We start from the raw sequence: 25569 nt of genomic DNA, 5'->3' as shown, positions 1-25569 counted from the left end.
TATATACATTATATATATTCGCGTCAAAATCCACTTTTACGAGAACGGGAGATTAATTAATTCTAATTTTGAGTATTTTGAGTAGGAAAATTTCCGACTTCATCAAAATAACATTTTCATAAACAAAAAAAATTATTTTTCAACTTGAAACTTAAAATTATATAAAATTATATAAAAAATTTAATCTTTTTGACATAACCTTCAATTTAACTAATATAATGAGTTATTATTAACTATTTGATTAGAAAAAAAAGTTATTATTTCATTCAATGACTTAAAAAAACAAAAATAAAATTTGGTAGTTAAAATACTATCAAATTTTATTTTCGTTTATCTAGTTATTTTTAGATTTTTATTTTAGTTTTTCTAAATTAATTCAGCTTTAGAAATTACTAAGCGCTGAAGCAAAAATTCACTTTAAAAAATTTACAAACAATTAGTTACTTTTAACTAATTTATATATCTATTTAAAAATTAAAATTCATACCGATCGAGTGAAAATTCGGCTAAATGAAAATTTCACCCAAATTTGGTAAATTAGCAATTCGGTTTAATAGAATCTCCCCCCCCCCCTCCCTCTATTTCCCATTCCTAAAAAAAAGGGAAAATTCGATTCGACGCAAATTCGATCAATCGTGAATCCATTTATAAATTGCAATTCGGTTACATATGGATTTCAGTAAAATGGAAATTCTGCGGCAAATAGGATTTGGGAATTTTCATGCATGCCTCCTGCGCAACGACAAGTCGAATCTTTGATAAATACCCAAGTGTCAGTCAAAAAAAATGTCTTTTTATAATTTATAGAGAAAAAGAAGAAAATTGTATTGTAAAATATTTCTCTCCTTGTATAAAATTTTCATTTCTCTGGCATATAATATAACATAATAATATTATTATAAAACAAAGATATCGATCACTCCGAGTCGATCCATTTCTTTATGTTTTATATAATAAATTAATAATTAAAGATGACCGACTGACAAAATCATTATTTTATTACTATAAGAATATTGTTACTGTAATTTCTTCAAAATTATTTGTATCATTTCAATTTAATTAACATTTTCTAGAATTTTTAACTAAAATTGAGGCCTTAGATCCAATAACTCGCCCGACGCTCGAAGGCACGCGCTAATACCAGTCGGGTAACAGTGAGTGGCCCAGAGGCGCTCACTGCTCACTGACTGGCAGTTACGCGTTCCTCCGAGCGTCGGGCGAGTTATTGGATCCAAGGCCTCAATTCTACTTTAAATCAATAACATCAAATTAAACTTTTTTAAAAAAATTAATTCTACAAGATTTTTAGTTAAAAGTACAAAAAACAATAATTTAATTACGAGAAATCAATTATTTAAATACAAAAATAAATAATATTGAATGTTTCTTTAAATTTAATTTTTACGAAGAATTGTATTAACAACTTTTGAAAATATTTAATTTTTTTTAAAGGAATTTAATTAAAATTTTAATCAAATTTATTCTATTAAAGAATTTTATAACAATTTTTGAAAATAATTGAAAACTTTTTGAAGAATTTTATTAAATTTTTTAAAAATAATTGAATTCTTGAGAAGAATTTAAATAATAATTTTTGAAAACAATTGAATTCATGACAATACTTTTATTAAAATTTTTGAAAATAATTGACTTCTTGAGAAGAATTTAAAAAAAATTTTTGACAATAATTTAATTCTTAAGAAGAATTTCTTTATCTATTTCTAAAAATAATTTAATTCTTGACAAGAATTTTTAAAAAATTTTGAAAATAATTTAATTTCTGCAAAGTATTTTATTACTTTTCAAAAGAATTGAATTCTTGAGAAGAATTTTGATATTTATCAAAATAATTGAATTTTGGAAAAGAATTTTATTAAAATTCCTTAGAATAATTGATTTTATGGAAAGAAGTTATGCGATTTTGTTGTTTACCAAGCTAATTGAATTCTTTTGCAAAATTACTAAAAAATTTTTGAAAATAATTGATTTTCTGCGTCGAATTAAATGTTATTTATGAAAATATTTGAATTATTGCAACGAATTTTATTGTTTTATTGAATAATTGAATGTTTCTTAAAATTTATTTCTTTCGTCAAGTTTTAATAAATTTTTTAATAATAATTGCATTTTTTAAGGAATTTATTTACAATTGTATTAATAATATTTTAAATTCTGCGCGATGAAAATAATTGAATTAGTAAATGAAATTTTATTATTTATGAAAATAATTGAATCTTTTCTTAGAATTGTATCAACAAGTTTTTTCTATAATTAAATCTGTTGATAAATTTTATGAAAATAGTAAATATTGTGAATTATTGAATTGCACAAAACTTTTGAAAGTAATTGAACTTTTGTAAAGATTTTTAGAAATTTTTGAAAATAATTGTATTTTTGGCAAAAAATTTTGCTATTTGTAAAAATAATTGAATTCTTTACGAGATATTAGTGAAAATTTTTAAAAATAATTGAATTTCTTCGAAGAATTTTATTACTTTTGAAAATAATTGAATTCTTGAGATGAATATTGTAATTTATGAAAATAATTGAATTTAGTAAAGAATTTTATTAAAATTCCTAAAAATTATTGAATTTCTGTGAAGAATTGTGTTATTTATCAAGATAATTGCATTAAATCTTTTGTAATAATTAAATAATATTAAAAAAACAACCAACTTCTAAACATAATTGAGACTTGACTTCACCAAAATACCTACTAATCTTACAAATTTTATAAATTTCATGGATCATAAATTTCAAGATTTTAAACTTTCAAAACAAAAGTTTCCAATTGAAAGTTTTAACGGCACTTTGCTAAATTTGATGTAAATGCATCATTAAAAGATAAAAGAAAAAAATAGGGGAAATTTTCAAAATATGGTACGTTTAGGGGCCAAAATTAAAAAAAGGGGACTTTTAGGGAAATAGTGGACAGATTCTCATCTATGTATTGTAATACATTTATAAACTGACTTTAATCCGACACGAAAGTTGCGCCAACATATATATAGAAAGTTTTGATTGTTCAAAATGCTGATAGCCATTAGAAGCAAGATTTATTGGGGTAATAACCAAAATCCTTTCGCTAGTCCAAATTACTCGACTATAAACGTGTAGAGTTGTGGTTGGACAGGAAATTTCAATAACCGCAAATTAAATCACTTTAGCTCGACTTCATAGCAGGAAAAATATTCGACGCATTCGGGAAAAAATGGATGAGAAGAAAAGCACTCAACATTTAATATTTTCTCATCAACTGCATAAGAAAAAAGACCTTACCAAGTTACTATCAATTCTTCGATATGGAATATTAATAAAAATAGAGGTTATTAAATTTACCCAAGTTTTAAATTTTTAAAAAATTAGGAATTGATCAGAAAATATTTTTAAGGACATTTTTTAATTTAATATAAATAAATGGAAAAAAGAATTGTAATCCGACCTTAATTTCAATCGAATGAATTAACGATCTTAAATTCAGGCTTTTTTCAACGAGAGATGGAGGATTAATTATTTCAAAATAATAGAAAAAAGAAAAAAATTTAAGCTTCTATAAGTATTTTTCGTTAAATAAAGAAAATTAAAAATGTAATTAGACTCTTTAATTTGAAAGGAACAGAAAAAAATCAAAAATTAGGCTTTTTCGACAAGTTTAACACTTGTTATTTTCAAGTGAGCCAGACAAAAAATTTGAAATTGTAATGTTCCATGAAATTTTCATGATGTGGCGAATGTATAAAATATTCCTACTAAAATATTACACATATATCTCAAAACTTGAACGTGTTCCATATGTTGAAAAGCATTGTTATACAAAATTTACCAATCTGCCCTTCTTCTAATAAAAATTTTTTTTCGCATTCCATAATTTTTTTCAAAAAATTTAACACTGTTTCACCTCAGAACGTTTATATAATCAACGATTCAGAAAAAAAAATATATTTCTTTTTAAATTTTCTTTAAAAAGTACTTTGCATAAATTATTTATTTGTCCAAATATAATTAAATTTATTTATTATTTATAATAAATAAAATTCAGGTGTATAATAAAATTATAATTTAGTAATTATCTAATTATGGTTTACAATACAATTTTCATAATTATTTTAAAAAAAAATTATTTAAATAGCCGCAATCGGATTTTGTTTTACAAGAAAATAATCTTTGTTATCAGCAAAATATACAATAACGATAAAATAAATGGAAACGATAGATGAAAATTTAAGAGCAAAAAGAGTAGCAAAAAAAAGGTGGAATAACTTTCAGAACTTTCCTTCACTGATCTTAAGCAGTTGAGGAAGGCGCGTCATTTGCATAACATTACTAGTTTCACTTCCTTTGGTAAAGAGATTTTGTTTACTTAGCGAGCGTGACATTGCATCAATTTTAAACCATACACAATATGTCTCGAATTTTACGTGTCTCTATACATATATAAACATACACGCCAAGAAAACTAATTTACTATATCTAAAATAATCATCTTCAACTCAAATTTAATAGAAATCATTCAATTATACTTTAGAACATTTACCTTTGACAAAAAATATATTATGTAAAAATATTTAATAAATGAATCGTGAATTTCAAAAAGGGCTCAAATTGGTTTTTTCAAAAAAAAATATTACAGGAGACACAAAAAACTGTTTATTTCAAACAACTTTGATTAAAAGAGTCCAGCTTTTTTTAGTAGTAACTAGATGCTATTTTATATGAGAAAATGATAAAAGAATTGTTTTTATAATAATTAAAAATGGCACAGTGATAAAATCATTATTTTGTAATCTCTCCAAAATTAAATTTTTCTTTTTAAGTGTTTTTAACTAAAATTCTTCTATAAATATACATTATTTTTAATAATTTTTGAAAAAGTTCTTTGAGAATTTTTTAAATTCATTTGTTTACAATTCAATTTTACTTTCAATTATTCGGAAATTCTTCAATTAAATATATTAAAAAAAATTTACTTAAACTTTTTCAAAAAAATTAATTTCAAGATTCAATTATTTCTAAAAATTCACGTTTTATTAATATTCAATTATGATATAAAATTTTAATTGAAATTCATTCAACAAATTTTTAAATAATTGAATTCTTTAGACGAATTTTAATAAAATTTTTAAGAATAATTACATTTTTCGACGAATTCGATTAAAATTGTATTAAAAATAATTGAAATTCTGCAATGAGTTTTATTATTTATGAAAATAATAGAATTCCTAAAAAGAATTTTATTATTTACGAAAATAATTGAATCCATGTAAAATTTTATTTTTTATGAAAATAATTAAATTATTTTGAAGAAATCTATAAAAAATTTGTAAATAATTGAATTCCTGTGAAATTTCTTTTAGTTTCTGAAAATAATTAAAGGTTTGCATAGAATTTTATTAAAATTTTTTTTATATAATTGAATTTTTTTTGACAATTTTTTAAAAATAATAAATATTGAAAATCATTGAATTGAGGAAAGTTTTTAAAAATAATTGAAATTTTGCCAAAAATTTTATTAAAATTTTGGAAAATAATTGAATTTTTGGAGAAGAATTTTATTATTTCTAAAAATAATTGAAATTTTGACAAGAATTTTTTTTAATTTTTGAACATAATTGAATTTATGCGAAGAATTTTATTACTTTTGAAAATAATTGAATTTCTACAATCATTTGTAGTTTCTCTAAAATTCTCCAAATTATATCGTACAATTTACGAACTTTTTGTCCTTTTTCTTTCAAATTACGGACTTTACCGACCTTTTTCAAAAAACGGACTTTTACGGACTTGAAGCAAATTTACGGACCTAGTTCGAGCCGTGGTTTTACTATCGAGAAACAATTTTATTTATTTAATTTTAAAATGTATTACATTTTTTTAAACTCAAAAACAATTCAGCATTAGGGTAGAAAACAAACAATCTTAGTTTAAAAGTCAAAGGAAAACACACATTAACACACTTTTCTCTGCTAAAAGTACCTAAGATGAAATTTTCCTTTTAAGAAAACGTTCGAGGTGTACTTTTTTTCCATTAACCCAGAGATTTTGTAGTTGATGAGAAATATCATAATTTGGCGCTTTTTGTTATTTATTATTTTTACTAATCTAAACGTAATCTTTTAGTTTTTTGAAAATGTCGAATTTTTTTCCCAGTTTGATATAGTTTTAATAGTATTAAAAATTCAAAAATTTACCGATTTGCCGTTTTTTGTATTTTTAGTCCAAAAAGGTATTTATTCGACTTTTAGAAGCTCGTATAAATAAACAGACAATATTTCAATTCATAAGTTTTGAAGTATGTAAAAATAACCTACCTTACCGTAACCTCCCAAGAAATAAGCAATAACAGCATTCATGATGTCCAAGTGGAGTAAATTCAGATAGCCGTCAAGAGAGTTGTTTCTTCCACGTGATAATCCATTCTTCCCATAAATTTAACATTTAGAAACACTATTTCACTGGAAAAAAAGAAAACCGACACGAAAAGAGTTAAAACATATTTAATTATTTTAATCTCATGGATAGTGATTTTTACGATTTCGAAACAAACGTAACCTCAAATTTACATGAAAACTTTTTAACTCTCTCTATATACATATAAACGGATTGTAAAGATTATTTCATAAAATACAGTCACGCAAACATTTGCATGGTTAAAGTTTACATTTTAGATTCGAGATAATACTATTTTTGGATAATGAAAATCACTTGCAATAAGAATTGAAAATATTTACGCATTTTCCTCTTGGTGTAAATAATAAATAAACACCGACACTTAAAGTCAAGGAAATTGCAATAATTTTTCAATTGTTATTTACTGTGTGCAAAAGGTGATTATCGTGAATGAAATCAATATTTATTTAGCTTTGTGAAAATTATTTTCTTAGAATATTGAAACTTAACAAAATTTTACTTGCTTCAATTTATTCATTTCTTGACTATTATCAAAATAATATTTGCTTTGAATGATTTTTATCTCAAATTGTCGAATTTTTAATAAATAAAATTCATAATTTTTCTGTGATAAAAGGCATAAATATGTCCAATATTTAATATAAAAAAATGAATATATGACAATAAAAATTAAATTAGTCGATTTAAAAATACATTATTTTTATGCAGAAAAATAATGTATTTTTAATTATTTCAATAACTTTGTATTATTCATCATCAGTAATTATTAATCATACACTTAGGAAAATAATATAGAAGAAGGAGAAATCTGAAAATTATTATTCATATTCAGAGCTGAAATGCTCTCAAAAATTTTCGATTGCGTTTGTCTCTTTTATCCATTAATTTAAATTTATATATTATTTTTTTACCAAAACTTTAATTTTATATACTTTTTCAACTTTATTTTTAACCGCCTGCAGACAACATTATAAAGACCGTGATTTTACTATACGCATTCTTACCTTTACAACATAACCTCAAATGTAATAAGAAATTTTTCGAAAAAAATTAAAGATAATTTCGACGGAATTCAGCGATGATTTTATTTGCACCGTTAAATTGATTATTATATTTCACGATAATAGTGTTACTTAAACTTAATAAGAAAAATATCATTTAACTTTCTAAAATACATATTTCAATTGACAAAAAAGCTGCCGTCAGCAAAAACGTGAATATAGCAAAACTCCTGTCATTTAAACACGCATGCCAACTTAAATGGAAAAGAAAAAAAACTGCGCCTGTAGGATGCTTAACATTCTTACCTTACTACATAACCTCAATTCTGATGAAAAAAACCAAAAAAACTCCTTAATAAATGATTACTTTGATGGAATCCTATGCTGCGTTTATCTGTATCGATAAAATAATTATTATATTTCGCGATAATAATAATATTCAGTACGAAAAACACTTTTTAACTTTCTAAAATACCCATTTTACTGAACAAAAATAGACGCCAGCAGAAATGAGTATGCAGCAAATCCTTGAATGTTTCCCGAGATGTTTCATATTTTTCAGGAAAAGAAACACTTTTCTAACCTTGAAATATTCCAGTCTTATATGCGAAACATGAATTTTTTGCAGTACAAATTAAATAAACTGGATTGAAAACAAAAATACATTGTGAGACTGGAAAATAATTATGTTGCTTGCGCTTGCAAAGTTTCGCAATATACAAGCACAGCGATAAATAATTGTGATGAAAGGGTTAATAACTTCCCTTGGTGAAACATATTTCTTCTACTTATTTGCTCGAGTAAAAGAAAACTAAGAAAACAAAGTGTAAATAAGCGAAATACTTACACTTCCGTGGTTTAGACAAAAGACCCGATGACAGCGCCGCATCCATCTTTGTTCAGTTTCCAAAGCTAATGGTTTCACACACTTCGACAAAACAGCGTAGCGTCCCTTTTTTGACGCTGCAGTTTAATTTTCATGATTTTCATGAAATTTTCCGAAAATCCTGTAAAGGCCAACGCAGAATAGAAACTTAACCGGAAATCGTAAGCGCCAAAACGATAATGAAGACAGATTCCCTTGAGATTTAACCACGTGTACCAACTCAAATGAAAAAGAAAAAAGTTCGCCCACGCGCAAAGCTAAATATTCATTTGTATTGATAAATTAACTATTAAATTTCACGATTCTAATAATATATTAGGTTTTAGGTATTATCTTTTAGGCTTCGGTACTATCTAAAATACAACAAAAAAAGAGACCCCGCAAAGGAGAAAATTGCTGCTAGCATTGCGGCACTTGTGATCATGCGTACCAACTTAAACGACGAAGCAAAAAAAGTCCGGCAAAATTTGAATTTTCAACTTTCAATGCGTTTACAATAAAGGAAATTATTAATTGTATACTGTTTAATATTTATTTCTTTTCAGTAGAAAACTTATTTTAACAATAACAATGTTATTATACATTGTTAAAATAACAAAAATATTTATTTTACGTTTTTATCTGATTTTATGCTCACTAGTGTAATTATTAATTTCACACTTTTTATTGAACTTGAAAAATTTAATTATTAAAAAAAACTTGTTAATTTATTTCAATAAATTTTTTTATTTATAGAAACTAATTATTCATTTTTATTTAGTCAATTATTTTAATTTCTCTTTTAAATTTCAATTTTTTTATTAATTTTTTTTATTTTTTATTAATTTCATTAATTAATAAATTAATAAAATTATTAATTTTTTTTATTTTTTATTATTTTTATTAATTAATAAATTAATAAAACTATTAATTTTTTTATTATTTTTATTAATTAATTTAATAAAATTTTTAATTTTTTTAATTCATAAACTTGAAAAAAATAAAATTTTTAATTAATTTAACTTAGTATTTTAATTTAAAATAAAAAAAATGTATAAAAATAATTTTAATTATTTACATTAGTCCCAAATTTTAATAAATTAATTCATAATTTCATAAATTGAATTTTTCTTTCAATTAAGAGAAATTTTTTAATTTAAAATTATTATTATTAGTATTATTATTATTATTATTATTATTATTATTAATTTCATTATTAAAATTATAAAATTATATAAAAATAATTATAATTATTTACATTAGTCCCGAATTTTAATAAATTAATTCATAATTTTCTAGATAGAATTTCCCTTTCAATTAAACGAAATTTTTTAATTTAAATTAAGAATTTATTATTATTAATTTAAATATTTAATTAATTTTCAATTCAAAGAATTTGCGTGTGAGTAAATTTGTCAATGAAAAGAACTGTTGAATATTTGTCATAAAACACTTTTTAAAAAAAAAAAATTTCTATAAAGCAGATCGTGGTAAACAGAATACACTAGCTTCACTTCACAAAAAAGCACTTCAACAATAGATGAGAACATGAAGAGTATTTGAAAGACGTTTGAATAAAAGACCCAACTCTAGTTCATTTTTGAAGAATACACATTTCTTCTTTTACCGATCTAAACTCTTTTCTTGTATTTTTCCACTTCAGTGCCAAAGGAAAAAATTTATCAAGAAAAGAAAAATTATTTTTTCTCTACTATAAAAATATCTCGTGAATTCAAAAAAAAGTAATACAAGTTCAAAATAAAAATTTTACAAGATCAAAAATATTGTTCTAAAAATATTACATTTTTAAAAAATTATTAAAAATTATAACTAATTTTACTAAAAAAACATTTAGCATTTTAAAAACCAAATTTTTTCCAAATTAAAAAATAAAAATTTGTTTTAAATAGTGAAATTATTAAAATTTTTAATTTTAAATTATTCAATTAAATTATCGAATAAAAAATGAGTTTCATTGAGATAAAATTTGAGGGAAAATAAATTTTTCCACTAAAATTGAAGTTATCTCAAAAGTTTTCTTAAATTGATTGCCACAATCTTTCAAGTGGATCGAAAGTGCCATTGACTTGAAATTCGTGCCAAAGTTCCCATTTGAAATTCCAGTAGCAGAATCCCACTCACTGATCCCTTGTTCTAATTTGTAAGCCATTTGTTTGCTCCTCTCACACATTCGTTGCTTCCCGTGTGATTCAAGATGCCTCATAAGACAAGAACTCGCCTCTCCTCTCAATGGTTTCAACTTTACAACTCCTTTATCTTACAATTCGAATTTCAAACGAACAATATAGTGAAAATTTAAAATAGTTTTGAAAATAAATTAAAACCCCACAAAAAAAATAAAACAAAACACACTTCTCATTCATTACTGAATACAAATTTTTCATTTATTAAAAATCGATTAATATTAATTGACAATAATAGTGTGTATATTTTTTTTTAAAAACTGAAGAAAAAAAAGTATATTTCATTTAAAAAAAAACAAAACAAAAAAAAATGATAATGAAACACTTAAGACACAAGACTTAGAAAAAACATTTCAAGTTATAAATTTCTTTCCATAGGAAAAAAAAGAGAAAAAAACACTTCCTATTTTGTCAAACAATTAATTTGTTGCTAATAAGTCCTGGTCACAATAAGGGATCAATATATAATCTCTTTTCAATTATTTAGCAAAACGAGATGTTTTTTTGTGTGTATGTGTATTTTAAAAAATACGCAAAGTTGATTGTAATTTAATGTACACATTAAATTAAGCTAATTTTTTTTCTTTAAGATGCCATTGAATCGTACATCATTCTATCGGGAATTCTGTATTTTTCTTCCTCTTCATCATTTTCGTATTTCACCGCCGTGAAATACGCAGGATTTGGATAATTATTTGTGTACTCGGGATAATCTGAAAATTAATGAAAATATTTCTGGTCACGTTGAAATAATGAAAGAATAGGAAATTTATAAAATCATAAATAATAAACAGTAATTAATAATAATTAATTTTAAGTGGTCGAAATTTAGGAAAAGTGGGAGATTGAAATTTCAACTCACCGTCCAGTGGCTCCTCTTTAATTTGAACCTTTGTATCCTCATCGTTACGATCACCACGATCCTTTCGATCTCTGTGTTCGCGATCACCACGTTCACGATCTCGCCTATCCCTCTTCCTCTCCCTGTCCTTCTCTCTCTCGTTACTCCTTGAACGTCTTCTTTTTCGATCACGTTCACGATCTCTCTCACGATCACGACGATCTCGTGGGGGACGCTCGATCTCCTCAATATCAGGATCAAATGCTCTTTCCCTACTGCGACGTCTCTTTCGATCGCGAGATCTGCTTCGACTTCGTCTCTTTCTCTCGCGTGATCTTCGTCTTTCCCTATCGGCTCGATCGCGATCCCTGAATAACAAACAATTTTATTTAACAATGAAATCAAAATTAAATTAAAATTAAAATTAAAATTAAAATTAAAATTAAAATTAAAATTAAAATTAAAATTAAATTTAAATTATAAAAAGGGAGAAACCCCTGAATAATAAATAATTTCATTTAATAATGAAATTAAATTTAAACAGGGCTCGAACCAGTGAAAGTATTAAAAAATACGGAATTTACGGACCAAAAATTAAAAATTACGGACCAATTAATGACAAAAATATAACGGCTCCGAGTCAAATAAGAGAATATTTTACTTAAAACTATAAATTAAATTTTTTCATAACTATAAAACATGAAGATATCCATCGCTCCTCGTCGAAGACTCAGAGTGATCAATTTCTTCATGTTTTATGTTTTATAATAATTAAAGATCATTATTTTATATTATAAAAATATCGTACTCCTTCAAAATTATTTTCATTATTTTCAAGAATTTGTAACTAAAATTCTTTTAAATCAATTATTTTTAATAATTTTCGAAAAAATTCTTTGACAATTCTCAAATTTATTTGTTTACAATATTCAATTTTACGAAATTCCAATTATTCGTAAATTCTCCAATTAAATATATATTAAAAAATAAAAACTTTAAATAATATAAAAAAATTCACTTAAACTTTTTCAAAACAATTAATTTCAAGATTCAATTATTTCTAAAAATTCACGTTTTAATATTTAATTACGATATAAAATTTTAATTGAAATTCATTTAACAAATTTTTAAATAATTGAATTCTTTAGACGAATTTTAATAAAATTTTTAAGAATAATTATATTTTTCGACGAATTTAATTAAAATTTTATTAAAATTAATTGAAATTCTGCAATGAGTTTTATTATTTATGAAAATAATTGAATTCCTAAAAAGAATTATTTTATTATTTACGAAAATAATTGAATCCATGCAAGAATTTTATTATTTATAAAAATAATTAAATGATTGCGAAGAAATTTATTAAAAAATTTGTAGATAATTGAATTCCTGTGAAATTTTTATTATTTTATGAAATTAATTAAAGGTTTGCATAAAATTTTACTAAAATTTTTTTTATATAATTGAATTCTTTTCGACAATTTTTTAAAAATAATAAATATTAAAAATCATTGAATTGACGTAAGTTTTTAAAAATAATTGAAATTTTGCCAAAAATTTTATTAAAATTTTGGAAAATAATTGAATTTTTAGAGAAGAATTTTAATATTTCTAAAGATAATTGAAATTTTGACGAGAATTTAAAAGAAATTTTGTAAATAATTGAATTTCTGAGAAGAATTTTATTACTTTTGAAAATAATTGAATTTCTGCAATATTTTGTAATTTCTCCAAAATTAAATTTTTTTTAAGTGTTTTAACTAAAATTCTTCTATAAATTCATTATTTTTAATAATTTTTGAAAAAGTTCTTTGAGAAGTTTTAAAATCATTTGTTTACAATTCAATTTTACTTTCAATTATTCAGAAATTCTTCAATTAAATATATTAAAAAATAAAACTTAAAAAAAAATAATTTCAAGTAAAATTGAAACAAACTTTTTCAAAAAAATTAATTCTTCTACAGAATTTTTAGTTAAATGTATGAGAAATTAAAATTTTTAAAGACTTTAATATAAAACCTTTCCAAAATTCAATTTTTTCTAAAAATTCACACTGTAATGCTTTTAATATTCAATTTTTATCTAAAATTTGAAGTGAAATTTATTTTTAATTCAATTATTTAAATAAAAAAATAATTTATTGAATAATTGAATTCTCATAAAGAATTTTGTTAACAAATTTTTAAATAATTGAATTCTTTCGACGAATTTTAATAAAAGTTTTAAGAATAATTACATTTTTCTAGGATCTCCATTAAAATTGTATTAAAATTCAGCATTGAGTTTTATTATTTATAAAAATAATTGAATTCCTAAAAAGAATTTTATTTACGAAAATAATTGAATCCCTGTAAAAATATTATTATTTATGAAAATAATTGAATTATTTAGAAGAAATTTGTAACAAAATTTGTAAATAATTGAATTCCTGTGAAATTTTTATTATTTTATGGAAATAATTAAATGTTAGCGTTGAAATTTATTAAAAATTTCTTAAATACTTGAATTTTTTTTTGGTAAATTTTATTAAAATAGCAAATTTTAAAATTCATTGAATTGAGAAAAATTTTTGAAATTCACTGAAATTTTGTTCAAGACTTTTATTAAAATTTGTGAAAATAATTGATTTTTAAAGAAGAATTTTATTATATTTCTAAAAATAATTGAAATTTTGACGAGAATTTTTTTTAATTTTTTAACATAATTGAATTTCTGCGAAGAATTTTATTACTTTTGAAAATAATTGATTTTCTACAATCATTTGTAATTGCTCTAAAATTCTCCAAATTATATCTTACAATTTACGAACTTTTTGTCCTTTTTCTTTCAAATTGCGGACTTTACGGACCTTTTTTCAGAAAAACGGACTTTTTACGGACCTTTACGGAATTTACGGACCTAGTTCGAGCCCTGTTTAAATTAAATAAAAAAAATGGAGGCAAACGACAATAAATACCTGTCTCTATCGAAGCGACCGGTGGCTTCCCGTTCCCTCTCCTGTCGATATCGCTCTCTTTCCCTTTCGTTATCCTCTCTGCCTGAGTGCTTAATATTTACCTCCGGACCTCCTCTTCTTGTACCTCCCAGTCCGCCTCCTAATCTTCTGGGAAGCCACCCTTTTACCGTCCTTGCACGTTCAACATCCACTAATACTCGTCGTCCATCTATTTTTTTGCCATCAGCATGCTTGTATGCAGCTAAAATTTCCAATATTCTGGTTGTAACTTTATCTAAATTATTTGTCCATAAATACCTACAAGTCGTGTCGATATAATAACTTCTAAAAACCTCATCTCTATTTATATCATTTTTTTTTCTACTTTTCAACTTACTTTCAACTTTCTTGAAGAGACAATAAAAAAAATTTCTTTCTAGATAAAAAAATTCTTCCATTTTTACATTTAATTTTTATTATAATTTTTGACAAAAATACTTACTTTTTGCAAAGAAAAAAAACATTCTTAACATTTCTCAAATATAGTTTTCCTAAATTACAAATACAAAAAAAAATCCAATTTTTGTGGAATAATTTTTTTTTATTAAATTTACATGAAAACTGATAGAAAATCAAATTGGAAAAAATACAATAATATGTTAATCATTGTCATTGATCAACACAATTGTATATCCACAAAAATTCACATTTATTAATTTTATTCATAATTTATGTAAATTGAAATTTACATAAATTGGAATTTATGTAAATTAAAATTCACGTAAAATAAAATTTACATAAAATAAAATGTGCAATACCTGAAATAATTTTCAAAATCCAACTGAAATTGACAATTTTCTTTTTCTTTTGACAGTAATTTTATTTTATTAGGTATTTAAAATCGACATTTGAAAAAATGCATGGGAAATTTTTTCGACACGACTATTATTATAGAAATTGAACGTGTTCTTTTTGGCGAACTTGTTGCGTGCACGTTACAGAACAAATCGATACTGCAATAAAGGATATAAAAAAAAAGTATTTACAATTTGCAGTGAGAAAAAAAAATTTATGAAAAATTGCAAAAAAAAAATGCATTGGTAATTATAAGAGGATTTTTTCCATTCTCTTAAATTCCGGACTTTATATTCAATATAATATACTTGGCCTGGTATCGGTTTGTGTTATATGCAAACAACTCGAAATAATTTCATTTCAATGAGGAAATATAATTTTTTTTTTTTATTTAAATTAAAAAGTTCTGACAAAAAAAAAACCTACCGAATTATTTATAAATATTACCGAGTTTCGTATTATTCTCTCCATCAAGTTTCCTGAAGATCTTTGTTTTGACATTCTTTAAGTCACCTTACCCAAATGACTATAATTTTTTTTCTCTTCGAAATTAATTTTATTTATAGGTTGATAAGAGATCTGCTAATTCAATCATTCGATCAATTTTATGACACAATAAATAATTGAAATCGAAAGGAATTGAAAATTTTTTACCCTACAAAAATAAAATAAAGAAAAATTTTTTTTTTGTAGATACTAATTAATAATTAATTTCTGAATTTGTACGAACGAAAAAACAAGAGATATTCATTTGATTTAGAAAAAATTTTTAAAGCCTGGTAATTAATTTAAAAAATACAAAATAATATTTTTTTCTTAAAATAAAAATAAAAAAAAAAAAAAAACAATTTCCACAGAAAAAAATATCTTGACTCTATTTTACGTATCATATTTTCAATTTATCTCGAACAATACTGTGAATCGTATAACATAAAATTCTATCAAATTGAAATTAAATCGACTGTCGTGAAAATTTTTAAATTGACAAACTTTACATAAAACGATTCACAGATATTTGCAAACGAAATTAATGAAAATTCACGATCAGAAATTCTTAAATTGAACAGACTCTTTAATACATCAAACCTAGAATTTTTTTTTGATTTATTTGGAAAAAGAGATTATTATCATATACAAAAAATACCTACCGCGGCTACTTACGTACGGAAGTTTAACACAAAGTTTAGAAGTACTTTTAATCGTGAAATGAACTTGTGACTCGCGAGCCCAGTCTTCCTTTAAGTTCGTACAATTTCCAGAGAAGTTTATTTTGCATTTACCTGGTGCGCTTACCATTTTTTTTCTTTTTTTTTTACATTTACTTACTATCAAACCGTGCGCAATTACTGTTTTATTTTTATGATTCTAATGTTATTGTACTAATTTATTTGTTTTTCTTTTAAAAATCTGTCAGTGTAAATAATGTACTATTTCGAGACGAAGAGAGAAAAGAAAATTTCCTTTCATATGTTCGCCGAAATATACAAAATTTATACAAACAGTATTTTTTAGCACACAATTAAAAAAAAAAGAAAACGAAATAAATGAATTTAAACAAAAATTGACAAGCTATTTTGAATTAGTCTTCTAAATCGAAATTGAGTCTTAGAGACTTTTAAGGAGCCAGGTTTTGATCTAAATTTAAAAAAAAATACTTTTAGAACGCGACTTCTCTTTTTTTCTACTTCAATAACGACGAAAATTTGATAAATTAAAGATCTCTTTGGAGAGTTAGTAGAATATATTTTTAGAATTAATTATTCGGTTACAAATAATAAAATTATAATTCTCTCGATTTATGGTTAATTATAATTTTGTTATTCATAATTAGTCATTTAGTAATTGTGAGTAATGAAAAGTCCAAATAATTAATAAAAATAAATTACTATTAATAAGCAAAAAAAAAAAAATAACTAGTTCTCTTTCACGCAAAATAAACATTCGCACCTATTTTTGCAATTAAAACTTTTACTTTTCCATAAAACCTACGAATTTTTCAGGGCGAAAAGAAAATTGTAAATATGTAAAATTTGTTTTAAAATTAATCTTTAGCCTTAAGAATGGCTAAAAATTCACCTTAAAAAATGTATCTAAAACTCAAAGATTTCAGGAAATTTCTCAATTCCATGACATTGGCGAGATGAGTTTAATTTTCCGGGTAGAATAAAGTGACCTAAAAATACTATAGAGGAACGCATGAATATTCTCGTTTCTATTAAATGCCAATTTTTCTTTTACCGAAAATCGAATTTAATTAATTTTAATACTTTCTCTTCAAAACAAGAAGTTAAACTTCTGTTTTTTCAACTAAGCAGAAATAAAAAATTATTGAATTATTTAAAATTAAAACAAACTGACAATGAAATTTTGAAATAAAAACTCCAAAAACAGAAATTAAAGCAAACTGATAATTAAATTTAGAATAATTGTTTTTTGAATTGAATTTTAAAAATTGTGCGACGAGATAAAAAAGAATAAATAAAAACTAGTTAATCGAATTTTTAGTACGAGAAAAATTACACAATAGAAGATGAGAAAAATTCACGAAATTCGAACATTCCAAAAGACTGGGTATAAAAATTCCCCACGCGACGAATTTTCCCGACACGATTTTATTTTCCTTCTTAAAACCTTCAAAGAAACAAGTCCCTGAACCTTTTTCCTAAATCCCAAGAATCAATTTCAATGTAGAATGCTAATTTTATTGAATCGATGTGAACGTTAAGAAAAACGGAACTTTAAATCTACAAGAATCGTTAAGATTCGAGCATTAATTAACGAGTGTGGCCACAAAAGAATTATCATTTCTTTTCTCAAAAAAATCCCTATCGGCTTATTTAGTCCACAAACGTTAGAGTTTAATTTTTGAATTCTTTTTTTTTTCTTATCAAAATTAGAAGCAGGATAAGCAGAGACTAACAAACTTTCTTGTATGTTGCATACACATACAAACCTATCATATCAGGCAGGTTCAGGGATTTTGCATGGAATAGCGAACGGCACTAGTTGCCGGCAGCGGCCACCACGCTGTACCAAGAACAAGATAAAAACTGTATTAATGAAAATAGCCAATATTTTTCTTTTCATTTGAGTCTTTTTTTTTATCAACATAGGCAAAATTTTTGTTTTTTTTTTTGTTTTAATTAAACTAGAAATCCTGCATTGGATACTGTTGGGATTTATTTTTCCCCCCCTAACAACTCTGACCTAACCAGACCGATTCGTTTTCGAAATGTACGAAAAAATTGCGGGTAAGTTTTATCTCGTGCTCCCAAAAACCTTTTGCTATTCTAAGTAAGTGACACTAACGCGAATGAACTTTGAAATTATCTTTTTTTTTTTTTGGATCACCGATGAATAAAATTGAGGATGTTTTCAATTGCATACTTACAATGCATGTCCCTTTCGTGTTCATACTCAATGAAAGCGTATCCCCTCGGCTTTCCATTTATTGTATTATGAATAACCAGAATCTGAAAATTGAATTAAATATTTAGTCGAATGTAAAATGAATTTTTATTTTATATATTCTTTTAATTAAAAATTGAAGTTAACGATCACTCCGCGTCAATTTTTAATTATTTGACGACTAAGTGATAGAATTATCATTCTTCTATTCTTTTAATTTCAATTTTTGAATAGAAATTAAGTAAAGTTAATAATTAATTTTTATACTGAAAAACTCATTTTCAAATTATTTAATTAATGAAATTTTTAAGTACTTTTTAATAATATATTTTTGAGTCATTCCATTATATTTCGACTAAAGTCGTTGCTGACTAATTTTAAAAAATTATAATATTTTGCAGGAATGATGTTAAAGATATTAGGATCACCGAACAAAAAGAATTTTTTAAATATTTTTTATATTTATTGTAAAATAAGCATCTAAAGTATATGAAGTCGTAAAAACTGTCACATTTTCATCTATTAGAAAATATTAAAGAAAACACATAATTTACTATAAAAATGTAAAAAAGTTATAAGAATTTATTAAGAATGAATTGTTTTATTATTATAAATTGATAGAAACAATTATTAATAAGAAATATTAAATAAAAAAGGATTTTAAAGTTCACCTGCCAAATAACCTAATTTTGCAAATTTCATTCACTAAATGTGAGAAAGAGAAATCATTAAATTGAATAAAACCTTATGAAATATAAAGAACCTGTGATTAACTTTTAGTTTTTCTTATCACTTTCTTCCTTTTTTCTTCATAAATGTTAAAAAATAAGCAATTAAAACTGGCACTTTGCTTATTTTCACGATTTTAAAATGCAAATAACTTCTGCCCAGAAAAATGAAAAATTACGAAAATTGGACAATAATTATTTGATCACTAAATACACTCACTGGAAAAAGATTTTCTTTGGTCCCGAAGCTATTTTCCGAAATAATTAATTTTAAACTTTTCACTATTTCTATCAGGTTAATACATGTGATTTTTTTAAAACTGAAGTTGGTTCAAAACGATTAAACAAGAAGAGCTAACTTCGTCCTTTAAAAAACACATGTATTAACCTGATAAAAATAGTAAAAAGTTTAAAGTTAATGAATTCGGAAAATAGCTTCGGGACCAAAGAAAATCTTTTTCCAGTGAGTGTATCTAGTGATCAAATAATTATTGCCCAATTTTCGTAATTTTTCATTTTTCTGGGCAGAAGTTATTTGCATTTTAAAATCGTGAAAATAAGCAAAGTGCCAGTTTTAATTGCTTATTTTTTAACATTTATGAAGAAAAAAGGAAGAAAGTGATAAGAAAAACTAAAAGTTAATCACAGGTACTTTATATTTCATAAGGTTTTATTTAATTTAATGATTTCTCTTTCTCACATTTAGTGAATGAAATTTGCAAAATTAGGTTATTTGGCAGGTGAACTTAAAAATCCTTTTTTATTTAATATTTCTTATTAATAATTGTTTCTATCAATTTATAATAATAAAACAATTCTTTCTTAATAAATTCTTATAACTTTTTTACATTTTTATAGTAAATTATGTGTTTTCTTTAATATTTTCTAATAGATGAAAATGTGACAGTTTTTACGACTTCATATACTTTAGATGCTTATTTTACAATAAATATAAAAAATATTTAAAAAATTCTTTTTGTTCGGTGATCCTAATATCTTTAACATCATTCCTGCAAAATATTATAATTTTTTAAAATTAGTCAGCAACGACTTTAGTCGAAATATAATGGAATGACTCTTTTAATTTTTAAAAATATATTTATAATTTCAATAATAATAATTTAACAATATTATTTAATATTATTAAATTAATATTAATATACTATTTAATAATAAAATATTCTTTTATTAAACTACTTAAGTAGTAAAGCAAAAAAAATAAGTAAAAATTTTCTCTATAAATATTTTTCAATAACAGGCTTCACAGTGCCCCTAAAAAGTATTTTAGGTGAAATAGGGGATTGAAAATTAAAAAATAGGGGACTTTTAGGGGACCAGAAAAATTGGTTAAATAAAGATAAAAATATTATTTATTTATACAGGGTTGCCACAAAAATTTAACTTTATTTTTCCCTGACTTTTCCCTGATTTCCAAACACAACTTTGACTTATATTTTTCCCTGACCCTAAAAAATATTCTGATTCACTCTAAAAATTATTAGATACTCAAAAAATTGTTTTATTAAATTTATTTAAAATTATATTAAAAATATTTGAAATTTTATTAAAAATATTTGAAATTCTGCGATAAAAATAATTCAATTCGTAAATGAAATTTTATTATTTATGAAAATAATTGAATCTTTTCGTAGAATTTTATCAACAAGTTTTTTCTATAATTAAATCTGTTGAAAAATTTTATGAAAATAGTAAATATTTAAAAACATTGAATTGCAAAAATCTTTTGAAAATTATTTGAAATTTTGCAAAGAATTTTATTTAAATTTTTGAAAATAATTGAATTTTTGGCGAAAAATGTTGCTATTTATAAAAATAATTGAATTCGTGCAAAGTATTTTAATAAATTTTGTTTAAATTATTGAAATTTTGCCAAGAATTCAATTAAAATTTTTACAATAATTGAATTCTTAAGAAGAATTTTGATATTTATGAAAATAATTGAATTGATTTTATGGGGAGAATTTTGTTGGTTATCAAGATAATTGAATTCTTTTGCCGAATTATTTAAAAATTATTGAAAATAATTGATTTCCTGCGACGAATTAAAAAATATTTATGAAAATAATTTTCAAAACAAAAGTTTCCAATTGAAAGTGTCAACGGCACTTTGCTAAATTTGGTATGAATTCATCATTAAAAGATAAAAGAAAAAAATAGGGGAAATTTTCAAAATAGGGTACGTTTAGGGGCCAAAATTAAAAAAAGGGGACTTTTAGGGAAATAAAAGGGACAGACTGTGAAGCCTGTCAATAAAGATTAAACGAATTAGTTTTGTAAAATATAAAATTACCTTTTTCACTGGGCCGTAAACCTCAAATTCTCTTCTTAGTTTCGATTCTGAAGTATCGTAGTTCTAAAACAAAAAACAATGATTAGATTAGTAAACCGACGAAATAACACTGAGGAAAACTTATTTCCAATATGTGCTATTTTAAAAAAAGAATCTGCATACCACTTAAATTAAATACATTTACCTTTATAATTTTGTATTAATATCATTAAATACTTGCAAAGAATTTTCTCAAAAAATTTAAAAATAATTGAATTCCTTTAAAAAATTTTATTATTTATGAAAACAATTGAATTCTAGCAAAGAATTTTATACAAATTTTCGAAAATTCTGCCTAATTAAAAAAAATTCTTTTGAAGAGTTTCTTTCATTTTTTTTTTTAAATAATGAAGTTTCTTTAATCATTTTAATTGGAAATTTTGAAAATAATTGGATTTTATATTTTCCTAAAGTTTTGAACATTCAATTGAACGAAATATTTCTTTGTGCACAAATATGTTTAAAAAATTATCTGATTTAAATGAAAATTATTGTAATTGAACTAGCAAAAAAGCGCGCGCATTTGCGCGTGTGCAACGTTCCATTTGCCACTCGTTTTTCTAAACTGATTACTGCTTGTACATAATTATATTTACATTAGTACATACATTCTCTTCTATTTCTTCGCAATGTTTATCACTTTCAATACACACAGCAACTTATTCATTTTTCTATCAGTCAAAAGTAAAATAAATTTTTTTTCTATTTCAGGCGGACAGACAAAATTTCTAGTCATTTTTTTTTTTTTTTTTTTTACTAGAATTTTTAATTAATTTAATGTTTTAATCTTCGACATCACAATTTTTGACCTCTTCTGCATCATCTACGACCAAAAATACATCTAGGATTGCAATATAGAAACTACATATGTAAACTCTTATATTTTTTTCGACAGCGCGGACAGACAGATTATGTCACTTGTACTTTATTATTATTAATATTTATTTTAGTTAAAAATTAAATTTTTAGTTAATAAAATGAAATAAACAAAGAATTTTTTTTAACTTTTTATAATAATCGTGTCTCTTAATAATTATAATTGAAAATTTGGTTATTAAATTTTATTAAAATTATATTGAAAATTTAATTGAATTCCTGAGAAATAATAATAATTGAGGCCTTGGATCCAATAACTCGCCCGACGCTCGGAGGAACGCGCAACTGCCAGTCAGTGAGCAGTGAGCGCCTCTGGGCCACTCACTGCTACCCGACTGGTATTAGCGCGTGCCTTCAAGCGTCGGGCGAGTTATTCGATCCAAGGCCTCAAATAATAAAATTTAATCACCAAATTTTCAATTATAATTATTAACAGACACGATTGTTATAAAAAGTTAAAAAAATTCTTTGTTCATTTTAATTGTTTTCAAAGTTTTCAATTGAATTGTTTCAAAAAATTTAGTAAAATTTAAAAAAATAATTGAATTCTTTCGAAAAATTGTATGAAAAATTAAAAGTAAAATTGAATTCTTTCGTGAAATTGTATTAAAATGGTATTAAAAATATTTTAATTTTTGCAAAGAATTTTACTATTTAATAAAAATAATTGAATTCTTCCAAAAAATTAATAATATTTTATTTTAAAAAACGCTAATTTTTTAAAATCAAAAACTTACAATTCGGGCAACGAAAAGCGTTTTGAAAGGATCTGCTGTGACATTTGGAATTCCTGCAGGATCCCAAACTGCAATCTCCTGCTCTAATTTATAGGCCGTCTGTTCAGCTCGTTCACGTCGTCTTCTTTCCAATCTTTCCTCACGTGTCTCAACGCGAACAGGAGGTGGCGTATCTTTAGGATCCTAAAATCAAACTTTTAATTAATTCCAAGAAATAAAATAGTTTAAAGAATAATTTACAAAATCTTCCAAGTTCTAAAATTTTCTCTGAACAAAAAATAAACAAACTGAATATTAAAAAAAAAACAGCTAAAATATTTCTCCAAGAATGAAAATGTTGAAAAAATAAGCAGAATTTAAGATTAAATTAATTAACATTAATCAAATTTAATAAAATTAAATTTTTATCATTAAAATTTTATAATATTTTATAGTTAAAAATTACTGATTCGTGATTAGCTATCAAAATCTATTGTTTATTTTAATTTCCAAAAAAATATTCCAAATTTACGAACGTCTAAATGAATGGAATTTATTTATTTCTCCAAATTTTAATTTTTATTACAATAATTTTGCTTCATTGTCAAAAACATTAAATATAAAGAAGTTTCAAATGTAAAATTGAAGTTTTTAATTTTTATTGGTAACAGTATACGAACATATTACCAATAAAAAATATTCCATTCATTTGAAAGTTCAGAACTTGTGAATTAATCCAAAAATAAAAATAGTTAATCTTTCTTTCAATCTTTATTACCAAATAAAATTTTTATTAAAGTAAATGAATTCAAAAAACTAAATATGTTACTGAAATATTTCATATTTTTGAGAATTACTGAAAAATATGATAACATTTATCAGAATAAACATAATAATTTATGTAACTCAAAGTTAATAATAAATATTGAATGTGTAGTTTGATAAAAGTTTTTTATCTTTCAAACTTTTTGCTTATTATTAAGAAAATACATTTATGTAAAACAGAAAAAAATTGTCCCGATTGTCTGTTTTTTTATGTATTTTATTGTCTACTTTTGTCTAAATTATTGAAGTAAATTATTAAAGCAAATTTGGAAATTAAAATTTGGATTTAATTAACGTAAGCTAGCGTAATTTAAACAAAAATAAACATCAAGGTGAAAGTACACTCGTCGTTTTAAAGCAATAAAACTCGTGTATCATTCACAAATGTGCCTTTGTGAATACAATGAATGCTCTCGAATCAATAGGATATTTATAAATAATCCCTTAAAACATGAAAATCCATTTTTACTCATCAGTGACTACGCTTTTGTTTCAATTTCAAAATAAACAAAAAGACTAAAAAATATTATTAGAGAAAAATCAAAACTATATGTAAATATAAAAACTATTAATATACAGTCAGTCGAGTTAAATGAGTTAAATAGACAAAGGTTGATAGGTAAATAAAAATGACGTCGCAATTATAATGCGTAGCCAGTGGAAACCAGCAATAAAACAATATCAATCGATAGAATATATAAATATTACATTTATAACCATTATACAATACTAACCTCAAAGAATTTCAGAAAAGATCCAACACCCAAATAGCCACAATTTTTTTTCTCATGGGGAAGTTTTGATGCCGGTGGCAAATAAGGAATTGGGTCACGCGGTGCAAATAAGGCAAACAAATTTGGAGGCAAATATTGCGTCATTTTGTTGTATTTAAAATTCTCACTTTAGTTAGATAAATACTTTACGTTCATGTTGATAATATTCCGAGTAAATATTAATTTAAAAGAACCTCCACGCTTCACCAGATTGTTACTGCAAATGGCAGAGGAAAATGGCGACGGGCGTCGTGCCTGGTGACGACTTAACAACTGCACATGCGTAAACATCGAAACATGACGTCAATGACGTCGTTATCCCCGTTATCCAAATAGGAATAATATCACTTTACAAAATTTCATGTAAACATTTAATTTCAAGATATTCATATTCTATACTATCAAATCAAATATTTTGTCTTGTAATTAATATGAATGATATATAAAAATAATAAAATGTATGTTTTAAATTTCCCGCGTTCATACGTCTTGTCGTCTGCTATTTTTAAGAAAAATGTAAATTAAAATCCTCTTTCTATTTTCTTTTTTTTCTCCTTTGAAATGTATACCTATTTAACAATAAAGTTATAAACCTCTTAAAATTGTAAAATAGTAATGGTTTTTATTGTTTTTTTGTAATAAATAGACAATTTTCGGATCCGACGTACCATAAAGAGATGTTGCCAATTCTGATTGGCTGCGCTCGGAGAAAAGTTCCAAAAAATTGGAAATTTTCAAAAACTCTTTATGTGGAGAGCCAATCAAAATTAGTGAAATATCTAC

At 23.9% G+C, this 25569-nt stretch overlaps 1 protein-coding gene across 1 annotated transcript; it reads right to left on the bottom strand.

Moving 5' to 3' along the window:
• Positions 1 to 11062: 11062 nt before the first annotated feature.
• LOC122497887 (U1 small nuclear ribonucleoprotein 70 kDa) lies at positions 11063 to 25050 on the bottom strand. The gene is made up of 7 exons (XM_043605270.1): positions 24748 to 25050; positions 23210 to 23392; positions 21558 to 21620; positions 18502 to 18583; positions 14277 to 14517; positions 11341 to 11687; positions 11063 to 11191 (listed from the first exon to the last, which is right to left on the bottom strand). Exons 1-7 carry the CDS (start codon positions 24889 to 24891, stop codon positions 11064 to 11066), a joined length of 1188 nt encoding a protein of 395 aa, XP_043461205.1. The 5' UTR covers positions 24892 to 25050; the 3' UTR covers position 11063.
• Between the last annotated feature and the right edge of the window lie 519 nt (positions 25051 to 25569).

Source organism: Leptopilina heterotoma, unplaced genomic scaffold (genome assembly GCF_015476425.1).
Source record: "Leptopilina heterotoma isolate Lh14 unplaced genomic scaffold, ASM1547642v1 Lhet_14, whole genome shotgun sequence".
Lineage (NCBI taxonomy): Eukaryota > Metazoa > Arthropoda > Insecta > Hymenoptera > Figitidae > Leptopilina > Leptopilina heterotoma.
Note: the sequence above shows the minus strand (reverse complement) of the source record. Positions and strands in the feature narration are given on the sequence as shown.